We start from the raw sequence: 13,609 nt of genomic DNA on the forward strand, positions 1-13,609 counted from the left end.
TCAGAAGAATCATGAAAAGCAAAAAGTTACTAAAAGATGAAAACATGGGAACTGTCATCATCATAATTTTCAACACAGATTTTGAAAAGTATTGACTTGATTTCCATCCTAATCAACATTAGAATGAGAATTCAAGACAGAGAGTGGCATAAGTCTACGGAAATTTCAGGCAGCGTGGCAGTGCTGGGGACACTGTCCTCAGTCAGAAAGTGTCTCTCTGCTCCGCCAAAACACACAACGTTGACAGCTCACCCTCTCTCTACTCCTGTCACTTCTAGAACAACAAACTTAATTTTTTAAAATCCAAGTTGCTGACAAACTTCTGATCTATATATTAGGCTGTCAAGCCATATTGAAAACACCTCAAACATTATAGCTAATATATATATATATATGAGCTGATTTTTTTTACCTTGGTTTATCAGAGGAATTTCCTTTTTTTCTTGTTTCGGTGAAGCATCAGTGTTGCTTTTATCTGAAACCTGAAAAATAAGCTCTTTATTTAAAACTGTACAGAAACATAGGACATATTATAAACCTGATAAAAGACCTTGAAAAGCAGTGTCCCCAGCAGAAAAGAGATCATAATGTTAGCAGCAGTAAAGCTATGCACTTGTTATAAAGGGAACAAATGGTACATGTACAAAACAATAATGGCATAAATCTCAAGGATGATTGCATTATCATAGTCATGTTTACTCATTTGATTTCTTTAAAGGGATTTTTGTATTTCTACTAATATTTGTGCAGGTATTTAAAAAATTGATATTACACATGGAGGTAACAATGTCTACAACAAATGGGTCAAGTATTTGATTCACCAGAAACAACCATTGAGCCTCTATTGTTTTGAAGAAGCTTAGGGTACCTCTGGTTGCTGCAAAGCAGACAGAGTAGGAGTTCAGCATCTGTGCAATGAAAACTTCGGGGAGTTTGGGGCTGGGGCCTGTAGTTCCAAAGCATAATAGATAAGGAGATGGGGACGGGGAGTTGACCTGGAATACTGGGGGATGGGATATCTCATCTTCTGACAGAATCCCAGGCAAGTTGCCTGAAAGGGGCTGCAGAGCCTTAGTGTGTTGATTGCTGGAGCCAGGAGGGTTACTGGCACCTGGAGAGAGAGGATGGATATGTGTTCGTGTGCGATTGGGAGACTGAGAGGGTGGGAGTGGATAGGGGACATTTGAGGGGTGGAGTGCACCATTCATAAGCCAGGTCTATGATCACTTTGGGAATTCTGTTAAGATCCATTTTACAAGGCTCACATAAAGCTGACTTACACTTTGGGAATATACCTTAGATGAGAGACAGAGAAAGAGAGAGAATGTGTCTGTTTATGCCTTCAGGAAAAGACAACCAGAATGCTCCCTCTATGTATTTTGTAAATCTGTGAGAAGGTAGAGGAACAGGCAGTTATGAAAGAAAGCAAGCAAGCAGAAGGCAAAAGCTCCTGTCTGCTCCTTGTTCTGAAGACCCTTAAACACACACTGATACGCACACAACCATGTCCCCATCTGCAGGGAGCTGTCAGTTTTTTTTCAAGTTTGCTCATTGTAGATACATCTTTCATCTTTCGTGCCCCCTCTAACCTGCTAAACAAATGTGGTCTAGAGAGGATGTCAACTTGCTTTTTTTCCCCCTCCCAGGAAACAAAGGAGTATTTTTACATAGCATTCTGGAAACTGTGCTCTCTCAGGAAGCAGGTTAAATGGGCACACACGTAGCCTAGCAACCCAATAACTGTGTAGCTGTCTATCATTGCCATTTTCCATTTCACCTAAATCAAGAGCAAGAAAAGCCTTATGGATAAGGGGGAAAGAAATAAGACTACTTATAAGCTACTTTTGTCTATTTCAAAAAATTTTTGTACTTAAACTGTAAATAAGTGACTGCCCCAGGAAGTAATCAAAACGTGTAATTTTTAAAGATTCATTTTGCAAAACATCTTGAAAGTGACCTTAAAGTCTATGCTTTATTTACTTCTGATCAACATAAAATTTAAAGTTTTTTTCTGATGCGCTGATATATAAGGAAAATCTACATAATATTAAGTGTCTCCAACTTCAGACTAAAGATTTTTCAGACCAGTTTATAAGCAGCAGCATAGACTATTATCAACAATAGCTAATAGGAACCACAAGATAGGCTTATGAGAAGAACTATTTAATGCCTTTTGTTATAAGCACTTTGTTATAATCCAAGATGATTATATCAAAACGTGTTAATTTTCTTGGTAACTTTCTTTTATGATAAAATCAGACAAGATGAAAGTATCCAAGGTTAACAAAAATGACAGCACTCCCAGAAAAGGAATTTTGTTGTTGGTGTTATTAACACAGCCTCATGAAATTAATTATGTTTGTATTCTATTGTTTAGTTCTCTGCTTTGAGCTCTGAAGGGCTGTTTTTTCTAGGATCAGATATGCCCTCTTACCCCAAAAATGTTACTTGTACAAAGCTCTGCCATCTCTATAACATGAAAAATTTCTTTTCTTTTCCTTTGTTGTATTATCTTTATTCTAATGTTTAAAAGATTTTTGGATAAATGATTTAAAGCCTACAGTATTTTCTTTGAAATAACATTGTGTAAATCTGATTTTATAGGATGCTACCTTCTATTACAATATAGTTGAAAGTCTGAATTTTTTCAAGATGAGACAAGAAAACATACAGTTGTTTTTTCAATTACATTGCTTGTATATTTGATCTTACTTACAAAGGTCTTTCATTTACATTAATTGGTTTCCTTATAGAAATGTTCTTCAGTCACTTAGGCTTAACTGTGTCTCATATTCTGAAGCTGGAGGAAACCTCTTGCCTGAGATTTTTACCTATATCATGAAATAGACAACACCTCACACAAAGTAAGTGAGATTATAGTTAAGTCTTAACATAGAGTTTAAGACGTCTTAATTAAAATTATGTTAACAATGAGCAGGGTGGGATTTGTCAGTTCTCCAAGGCATGCAATGGATCAACATAATACCGCATGCTCAATTTTGTAAAGTATCTACTTAAGAAGATAAATAAATCATAAATAAATCAGATGAAAAAAAGAACATACCACAGGCAGCTGTGCAACACCTATTTAATTTCATTGCTGTTAAGGAAACTTAAAAACTGGGTAATATCACTTTATCTGATTTCATACTTCTACTCCCTTACCCCTCCACGCCTACTTCAAGCACTTATTATTATGAAGGAGCCATAAGGGCTATAAGACCAGTAAATACCTTTCGGCCAACTTCAAAGACTCCTTCTGTTTGCACTCATCTGCAGTTAACATTATGTTCCAGGCCCTCCCCTTCGCTCAGTATTTATTCACTAACATTGGGTTTCTAGTGTGGGCCAGAAAGTATTACGGTGAAAAGTTCAAAGTCCTGCTGATATGGTTTGGCTGTGTCCCCACCCAAATCTCATCTTGAATTGTAGCTCCCATAATCCCATAATCCCATAATTCCATAATCCCATAATCCCGTAACAGAAGGGACCTAGTGGGAGGTAATTGAATCATGGGGGTGGGTTTTTCCTGTGCTGTTCTTGTGATAGTGAGTAACTCTCATGAGATCTGATGGTTTTATAAAGGGCAGATCTTCTGGAGGCCAAAGGTAAAGCAACAACAGCTCATGGAAGGGGTTGGTGGTAAAGTTATGACCACAACCATATTGCTAGAGTAATAATCTTGGACAAGAAAAATACTTTCTTTTTTAGAAGCTAGGAACTAGTGGAGACCCCAAGAAGATGAGCCTCATGACTATGACTGGACTCTAGCTTGACTAGGACAAAAGCTGGGTCTTAGAAGAAAAGAACTATTAACACATTGTTTAGGTCAGATTTAGGGTGAATACAGAGAGAAATGGGCTTAAGAGAGCTTAATCTGGGCAAGGCATGGATGATGGATTGGTCTTTTAAAATTGATTCAAGATACTTGGCTGGAGAGGCCCATCTAAAAAACTTTGGAAACACAAGCCAAAATGCTGAATGTTAGCCAGTGCAATATATAGGTAGACCTTGAAACTCTCATGCCTGAGTAAAGTGTATTTAGGTACTTCAACTGACCCAAGTGGAATGGGCTGATTGAATGGATGTAGGGGACAGCTATGAAGGTGGGAGGTAAAGGGAGATGTCACATGAAGAGTGATTACACAAGGAGGAGCAAAGTCTAACAGCTGGGGCTCAAGGTGCCCACCTCCTGGCAGTGTGACCTTTAGTGAGTTTAATTTTCCCCATCTGTAAAATAGGGGTGAAAAGAATACTTGCCTCTCAGGTTATGAAGAGGTGACATGAGATGATGGAAGAACAGTACCTGAATTTCATCATGGCCACACAGAAAGAGAAAAGACCGACTCTACTAGAATACACATGCCTGTGCGCACACACACACACATGAATTTCTGGACAATTCAGCTTTACAGGGTCAGAGATAACAAATATGGACCACCCTGGCTACCCTAAAATGGTGGAGAGGGCTGTAGCTGTGCTAACAAGATTATGAAAAATAAGAAGTTTGCTGAAACGCAGAGTCCCATACCAAATATCTCCGAAGGAACAACTGAGAGGCTATCTAGAGCATTTGGAAGAGGATTAAGATTTTTTAGAGAAAAACTGCTCATTATTTTCCTGGCAGTTTTTTAAATCTCCAGAAAATGCCTGGAGCTTTAACCAAATCCCAGTTGGAAACTTCTACAACTCCAAATGATGTGCAAGGTCTTGCCAAGAACATGCTCATTGCATGGACTTTGAAAATGAATGGCCCATACTGGCTAAAAGGCCAAGCATAAATATCAGAAAGAAAAAATGTGGTCGGGCGTGGTGGCTGGCACCTGTAATCCCAGCACTCTGGGAGGCCGAGGCGGGCGGATCATGATGTCAGGAGATCGAGACCATCCTGGCTAACACAGTGAAACCCCACCTCGACTAAAAATACAAAAATTAGCTGGGTGTGGGTGCCTGTAGTCCCAGTTACTTGGGAGGCTAAGGCAGGAGAACGGTGTGAACCTGGGAGGCGGAGCTTGCAGTAAACTGAGATTGCGCCACTGCACTCCAGCCTGGGCAACAGGGTGAGACTCCGTCTCAAAAAAAAAAAAAAGAAAAGAAAAGAAAAGAAAAAGAAAAAATGCTGTGGAAGCAATACCAACAAAGAATATGAGCAGAAGTAACTAGAGATGTGACAAATGAAGCTCCATACCACATGAATGATTTGGAGCATGTTAAATGGGAGGCATGGTGCAGAACAAAGTGCCAGACATTAGAAATGATCAGAAAATAAGGATTGTCCCCACTGGGAAAAGAGGAAACAAGAAGAATGTGGTTTTTAAAAATTGCTTCAATAAGGCTGGGCATGGGGCTCATGCCTGTAATCCCACCACTTTGGGAGGCCAAGGTAGGTGGATTACTTGAGGCCAGGAGTTCGGGCCAGCCTGGCCAAGACGGCAAAACCCCGTCTCTATCAAAAATACAAAAATTAGCTGGATGTGGTGGCACACGTAATTCCAGCTACTCGGGAGGATGAGGCAACAGAATCACTTGCAGTGAGTGGAGATTGTGCCACTGCACTCCAGCCTGGGCGACACAGGGAGACTCTGTCTCAAAAAAATTTTAAAGGTAAAATAAAAAAATAAAAAATCGCTTCAATAGATCACAGGCCTTAGAATAAAAGTAATAAGAAGAGCATTCAATCAAGAATTGAGGGGCTCAGTGGTGGTAGGGAGAGAAGAAGTTAGGAAAACAAATAAAACATAACAGTAAGCCACAGCAGTGAGATAATTTTGGAGAATGAACGATCAGATGGCTGAAATAATCAGCAACGGTAGGGTTAAATATGAATCTGGAAAGTAACAAATACTTTTGTCATTTCACTTGAAATTGCGTAACTATAAGTACAAGAACCAGAGTGAGATGTTGCCTGAAACATGGAACAAAGAAAAATAAAGTGCCTTAATATGGAAAAAAAAAAAAAACATTTCAAAAGGCAGACTGATAGACATTTATTAATTTTATTAACATAGCAAAAACAAATCTGCCAGTCAGAATGGAGTTATTCTCCTGAAAGCATGAAAAAAACAGTTATAGAAGCACAGGCAGGAATAAGGCAAAGGTTCCCAGAGTCAGTGCTCTTTTAGTATTATAGTTGCATTGATAACATCATCTCCGTCATGTCCCTTGGGGAGGTGGACACAGCAGGCTGTCTTAGCTGGACGCCTTTTAAATATTCAGGCACCCAGCTCACCAGCAACTGTCAGATTATAATTGGCCAGCCCACGCAGATGGGCATAATGGGACAGAATGCATAGCTTAAGTCAATATGTGCCTTCCAATTGAACTGAGGCTGTATTTATCTTTTAAATAACTAAACTGATATTATGCTATAATACAACAGTTTTATGAATTTGGATAACGTGAAGTCATCCCTGTGAGATGAAGTTTCTTTGGTGTGCTGAATATACTATATTTCTTAGTTTTCTTAGTTTCTTATACCTAAAATAAGACCCTGGGTCCCACATCCAGTAAATTTGCCAAAATAATAAATGCCACATTTGGGGGTCAGAGGAGGGAGTCTTTTGTGGTAGCTAATTATTCTTTCTTAAGTGACAACTTCCTGCACCACCATTAGCACTGAGTGCCTTCCTTCTTGAAATTTAATAGACACAGGGGCACACACACACTCACACATGCACACAGATACACGCTATAATTAGAAGATAACTAGGAAGGAGCATGGGGGATAGGATTATCTTTTTTTAATTTCTAGGTTTAAGAAAGTACAGACAGACAACATTGAGGAGCAATTATTTCCTACTTGCATTATTGCAACTCCAGCCAAACAGAAATTAATGTGCATCTCTGGATAATACGTGTTTATCCAAGTTAATTAGACACCATGAGTATGAAAACAGACATCTTGCTAGGATCACAGAGACACAAATCATACCACATAGCTACACACAGTAATATAAGAACTTGAGAACTACTACCTAAAAAGACAATATTTTAAATATAAATGCCATCTCTAATTCATGAAAAGGCACTTGCCAAAAGCTCTGTGCAAAGCTGAGAGAGGTGACAAAGTAAAGGCTACATGAAAACTCACACAGACTTTGAAACTTCTGAAAAGCAAGTGGTGAATAGTAATATTCACAGGTACAACTATATTACATTTTGCTTTGAAGAGGTCAAGAGAGGTGGCATTATTTACAACACCAGTTGCAGTTTTGTCTTTCTTTCTAGCCTCTGATTAAATTTTGACCCTTTTCCTTTTGAAAATACTTTGGTGTTTACTTTTTTCATTTAGTTGTTCTTCACTGTTAGTAGTGAGGCTATTTCTGTTCCCATTCACAAATCATGTCTATACCTTTTTAACATCCCTTCAAATGGCTTCTTCAAATGATTACAATTTATGGATGAAATGATACGATGTCTGGGAGTAATGGGGGCAGGGAGGGGATATGGATGAAACAACAATGGCCATGAGTTGATAACCACTGGAGCCGGGAAATGGGCACACTTCCCATGGTTGCACTATGTTTAAATTTTTCCAAAATGAAACAACTTTTAAATAAAACCTTCATTATAGTTATGTCATGTACCTTGTGACAATAATTTTCTGGTGAAGGACATTATCATAAATTAAGCTAAAGTCAGAAGAAGTGATATGTCTCTCATTGGCACAAGTGCAATTTAAACCTAATCCACAATTCTACATAGCATTTTGAGGGACCTTACCCTAAAGACATGTCCAAAGAGGCCATGTCCTTTTCTAAATACTCTCACTTATCATGTCAAAAAGAGAACCATCTAGGCTACTGTAGTTGCTCTTACGCAGGTTCAAGTTTAGCTATAAGCTTCTTGGCAATCAAGGTAAAAAGGAAACTATAATGAGTAATAAAATTTACATTCAGATAAAAGAAAATATCAGATTTTTCCCCTGACATTAAATTCTCATGTGTCAATTACTTTTAGTGATTTTTTTAACAGAAAGGACACTATATAACATAATGAACACCATGGCTTCACAGATGAAACATTTCTCATATAGTAAGTCCTTGAATCATTTCTTCCTAAACACCAAGGGCTTTTTACGTTTGGTTTAGTGAAGGCAAAGCAACTCGATTCTACAGGAGCCCAGACAGGTACTCCTTGATATCAACTATCAAGTTAGAAATAGGAACACATTATTTAAAGGAGAAAATGGGGAGCATGCCCATAATCCTTGAATAGACTTTTCTCTGCCTAATTTAAGTCAATTCAGAAGTAAACCTTCTGGTGAGAGTCCAAATTACAAATTATAGAAAGGATCATATTCTTCAGATTTGGGAATGAGTTTTCACAATGACCTTCAAGTTATATATATAACTTTTGTAAATTTTTGTATATTTACATATATATTAAGGCTTTCTTAGCCTGATAACTAAAACAGAAAGGGGCCGTGGATTAGGGATGGAGATGCATAAGTTCCAGATGTATCTCTACTAGTTTATGTAGCCTTGAGCAAGTAACTTAAACTTTTCTGAGTCTTATTTCTTCATCTAAAAACTAGGTTATCCAACTAAATGTTTCCATTACTTTGAGGCACTAACAGATCCCTCTAACCTTTGTGAATATGAAAATGTCAAGGTGTCATTTAGTGTGTAGTTTATCTCACCAGGATAATATCTGAATCACTCTTGCTGTTGTCATCTTCAATCAACACCTTACATTCCTCTACAAAGTTCAGACTCTGCTTCTTTTTCATTTCCCAAAAAGCGGCCTATACCAAGGAATTAACAAAAAAAAAATACAAGGATTAGTTGCAATCAATGGTACCATTAAGCTACCTTCACTCTTCATTCTGCCTCTACATACTGTAGACTTTTGTAGGATATATAGCGAAAATTCAATTTCTGATCTTTGCATATGATAAGCACGTGGTAAGATTTACTCAGAGCATATCTGCCTTCCTAATTCCATGCTGCTTAGGTTAATATTAAAATTAATTATATTTCCTGAACCTTCTCTGTTGGTGGTAATGCCTAGTGTGTTTATTGGACAGGATATTAGAAATTTACTACAAATAATCCTCGAGTAATCAAACGTTGTTTCAATTACAGTTTAAAACCTGATTAAATTAATTTTTCAAGTGCTTATAAAGAATTTCACAATCTCCTGATTTATCCAGGAGAAAATGGTGATTTCTAGATTTTCTTAAATATATAATGTCTTCTGGAATGAAATTAGCTTATCTTTCTATTTTTGTTTGTTTGTTTGTTTTGAGACGGAGTCTCGCTCTGTCACCCAGGCTGGAATGCAGTAGTGCGATCTTGGCTCACAGCAACCTCTGCCTTCCAGTTTCAAGCGATTATCCTACCTCAGTCTCCCGAGCAGCTGAGATTACAGGCGCCCACCACCATGCCTGGGATATTAGCTTATTTTTCTAAGAGCTGATATGCAATCTGTCTCCATTTCTTCATCTTCCACTTAGCGGTAAATTCATTACTTTTAATGGCAAAAACAGCAATTACTTTTGCATGAATCTGTAATCTGGTTTCTACTCTTTCTACTCCAACAACAAAAATATTCCTGAGATCATCCCTCTTACCTCTAAATCATTAAGTCAACAGACAATTTTTAGGTCTTTGGCCACTTGAGATGGCTTCTCAACAGAATTTAGCCTTTGTGACAGTCTCTCTTCAAATCACCCTCTTCCTCCATTTTGGTTTTAATGAAATAGTAAATTCCTGGTTTCTTCTCTTACTGCTCTGGCAATTCCTTCACAATCATCTGTGCACAGCTGTACTCTCGTAGCTAGCCACAAAATGCTAAAATTCTGCAAGTTTCTATCTAGTCCTTCTTTTCTTCTTACCCATTCAACCTCATTCATCCTTAGGCATGTAAATACCTCACAAGACTGTCTCCTATTTAAACTTCACCTCTGAAATCCAGACTCATGTTTATGACTTTTCACTTGGCACATCCTCTTGGAAGTCTCAAACTATGTAAGGTGAACTCATGCTGTTCTCCAGAAGCCCAGTCACCTTCTACAATGACCAATTTCAATTAATGGAATCACCATTCAACCTGGTGAAAGAGCTCAAAATTCTGTAGTCATTCTGCCGTTTTCCTCTACAAGATCCTCTATATCCAATAAAGACAGCCCCCAGGAAAGGGCAGTGTTACCTCCTCCATCACCATCATCCTAGCCTACACCACTGTGATCTCTCCATCAGAGCACGGTCAAGTCTCCTAACTGCTCTGCCCACATTCACTTTTGTTAAGCATTATCTGTGAAACAGAAACACCATGTACTGGTTATCAGTTCCAGAGGAGGAGTCTCAAAACTTCTGCCTACAGTATCTTGCTTATTGGAGTTGCCAAAGAAAACACAATGCAGTCAGGCACTAGATGGAACAATGCTTTACTCACATAGAGAAGAGCAAGATCAGCCTCAGAAGTGTGTATCAGTCCCCCATGACCAGCAGGCTCCCCCATCAGCCAATGCTGGGCAATTGGCTACATGCACCCTTCTCATACTACAGGAGAAAGATGCTGTGTTCCCTCCCTAAGGAAGACAGATATAGCAGTGGGGGTTGACCAAGGTTTCATGTGACACACACATTTAAGTAGAACAAAAGAACATACACTGGACTTGCAACAGAGAAAATATTTCCATACAAGGCAATAAACCCAGCATAGGCCATGTGTGGTCTTCATCTCTTGGTAAGAGAATGGCTCAAGGTCCATTCTTATGCAGCAAGGTGGAGGCCAAAATGCTATACCCCTGAGACTGTCTTTCCCAACAACTCTGCTCTCTACTAACCTTTCTTCTATACTCAGCCAAAGCAATCTTCACTAAAGAAAACTCTGGTCATGTCACTTCCCTGCTTGAAACTCTTCAATGGTTTCCCATTACTTACAGGATAAATGCAAAACCCCTTATGGGTAGCCTATAGGACCTGCCCTACTCCTTCACACCACAGTCCCTTTCCATCTCTTTTCCCTGCCATAGATTACTTGTCTTTTTAAAGTTCTTCATATTCACCATGTTTCCTCTTTTTCCATTGCTTAGAAGTGCTTTTCCTCCCCTTTTACCAATGTAATTACATTTCAATCCTAAAAGGCTAGTTACCATATTTTCTGGGAAGATGTTCCTGTCCTACCAGAATCAAAAACCCTTATTATAAACACTCATGCTACTGTGTCATAAAAACTGCCATAGTAGCAGTTGACGTTTGTCTCTGTAATTATTGGGTGTCTGTCTCTATCACTAGACTGTAAGTTTGATGGTGGCAGAAACCATATGTGGTTTTATTCCCAAATCTCCTGTGACTGGCATACTGAATGGCACATAGTAAAATTATACATATACAGACACATCTATGTATATACTGGTATAAGTATATATATCTACATGAAGTGTGTGTATATTGCTTCATATAGCTTTACATATTATATGTTTATGCACACACACATGCACGTGCATACTGAGTGAGTCCCTGTATTTAATGTCTAAAATGTTTTGTTCTAACACTTGGACACACTCTCAACTTCTCAATGGACTGTATGTTTTTAGAGCATGTAACATATCTATACAATAAACTGACAAATCCTAAATCTTGAAATTGCACAGCTAATGAGTCTTTCTGGAATTCTGAGTTAAAAGAGACATGATTATGAAGTGATAACATGCAGGAGTTCGAACACAGCAAGGGTTGAATATCTGCTGAATATATAAAATGTTACATTCAAGTACAATACATAATTCAAATCAACAAAAAACTTGAAATTCTGTAGGTTGTAAACAGATGCAGCTTGGCTCATATAGTCTCAAGAAAAGATTTGGGCAAAAATTTCAAAATTATAGGAAAATGGACTTGAAATACTTTAAGAGGATGAGCTACCCAAAAAATGGTATTAAGGAAAGGCTGCCTTAGGAAGTAAGGATTTTTACTAAAGATTTTCAGAGAGTCTGTATACCATTTGCCAAAGATATTATAAGGAATGTGTGAGAGATTTCTATAATGTAACTACTATTCAAAATAATTCCTTTGGAAAGGATCATGCATAAAAGATCTTGCCTCCCACCACGACTAATCCAATGTCTTACACTGGGTAGAACTCAGCAGATATTTGCTAATTAAGTAAGTTTATGGCTTTCAGAGCCTATAGCAGTTCATTTGAATATTTCCTACGGTGAACAATATCTACTCTTTAAGGTTGAATTTAATTTGTGGAAATAGTAAAAGGGCATTAGAAGTCAAATGTGATGGACAAGGTAGATAAACTAGGCAGTAAATTTTGGCTTAAAAAGATATAAAATGAAAGTTATTGAGACGATGTCTATAATCATTCAGCACTGAACCTAGCACAGGGTAAATGCCCATTCAATTGTAGGCATTCATATTGTTATAAACTGAATCTGAGGGCAAATCCTCAAAAAAAAAGAATTAAATAATGGCAACTCTGTAAGAATAAATGTGTTGTGATTCTTTTCAAAGAAATAAACTCATCTGTACACATGAAAATTCTAGAGTGGTGCATTTGTTAACATGACTCTCAACACTTAGTAATACATTATATCCCAGTTTTTTTCAGAACCTTCATTACAGGGTAACAATATGTATGATTTAGCTAAGCATTTTTCCTATAAAGCATTGAATGCAAAACTTAAAGATTAAAGGTTTATCCTATATGAATATTTCTCCCTTAAATACAAATTTAAAAGCCTTTTCCCACCTGGGCATCCTTCAGGGCCTCTTCAGTTGGTTGAGCTCTCCAGACACTGGTAATATTAGCAATCTGACTTTTCTTTCAAAACAGAGAATACAGAAAAAAAATTAGAAATTGGGACCTTGTCCAGGAAACACAGATTGCAATGTATATTTTATAATTTGAGTGTCTTAAAATGTGAAGATGAAGCAAAACCTTGACCAAATGCTATTTCCAGAATAAGTGAATTGTTTTGTGAACAAGAAACAATGATAATACCTGGGATCTCTCAGCTAGTTTGACATTTTCTGGCAGAGCTACTGGAGGTCTCTGCTGCTGAGAGTTCATTTTCTCCTCCATAGACTTTTTCATAATTTTCGTTTCTGAAATATATTCTACATCAGAGTCTGTCTCTTCTATGTTTCTTTTCTGTCCTCTATGGCTCACTGAAAGCTCAAAGGATGAAAGAGATTCATGCTTCAAGTCATCGCCCAAAAGCCTGATTTTCTGGGTTTTGGTATTTTCCTTAAATAACAGAGAACATGTTTTTATTTTTTGGTAGATAGCTTATTTATAATTAATCACCACTTCTCTCATAACCTCATTATAATAGGTATTTCTTATTACTAATAAAAAGTTTAAAAATCAAAAGTTTAGAAACAACTTTAGCAAATGTATAATGCCACAATGGCTTATTAAGAATTTGATTCCTAAATAGCTGCAAAGTTGTGCTGGGTCAAGAAATCTGATTTTGAGGATAAAAAAGCCCAGCAATTGAGAACACACTGTGCATTCTGACTTCATCCCAATAGAGGTTCACTTGCCTTTGGCTCCCTGCTGCAAACAAGGCTGGTCCTCCTCCCCATCCACACTCACATCCTGCTTCCTGCCCCTTGCTAGCTGCTACTGCAGTCAATGAAAGCTACAT

The 13,609-nt window shown here is 37.8% G+C and overlaps 1 protein-coding gene and 1 long non-coding RNA gene across 6 annotated transcripts in view; one reads left to right on the plus strand and one right to left on the minus strand.

Moving 5' to 3' along the window:
• Positions 1-13,609, minus strand: part of MORC1 (MORC family CW-type zinc finger 1) — a 160,458-nt gene that overhangs the window by 27,987 nt on the left and 118,862 nt on the right. For all 4 annotated transcript variants that reach the window (XM_031662990.1, XM_031662989.1, XM_031662988.1 and 1 more), the window contains 4 exons: positions 12,961-13,206; positions 12,709-12,780; positions 8,642-8,746; positions 413-482 (listed from right to left, as the gene is read on the minus strand). In XM_031662990.1, the coding sequence (XP_031518850.1) occupies positions 413-482; positions 8,642-8,746; positions 12,709-12,780; positions 12,961-13,206 (493 nt within the window). The remainder of the gene's footprint in view (positions 1-412; positions 483-8,641; positions 8,747-12,708; positions 12,781-12,960; positions 13,207-13,609) is intronic.
• Positions 1-13,609, plus strand: part of LOC110742515 — a 77,094-nt gene that overhangs the window by 8,064 nt on the left and 55,421 nt on the right. Inside the window, exon 2 of one of the 2 annotated variants that reach the window (XR_002520261.2) lies at positions 2,754-2,864. This is a non-coding gene — a long non-coding RNA (uncharacterized LOC110742515). The remainder of the gene's footprint in view (positions 1-2,753; positions 2,865-13,609) is intronic. The other variant, XR_004182042.1, reaches the window with a different exon arrangement.

The sequence above is a fragment of the Papio anubis genome, chromosome 2 (assembly GCF_008728515.1).
Source record: "Papio anubis isolate 15944 chromosome 2, Panubis1.0, whole genome shotgun sequence".
NCBI classification, from domain to species: domain Eukaryota; kingdom Metazoa; phylum Chordata; class Mammalia; order Primates; family Cercopithecidae; genus Papio; species Papio anubis.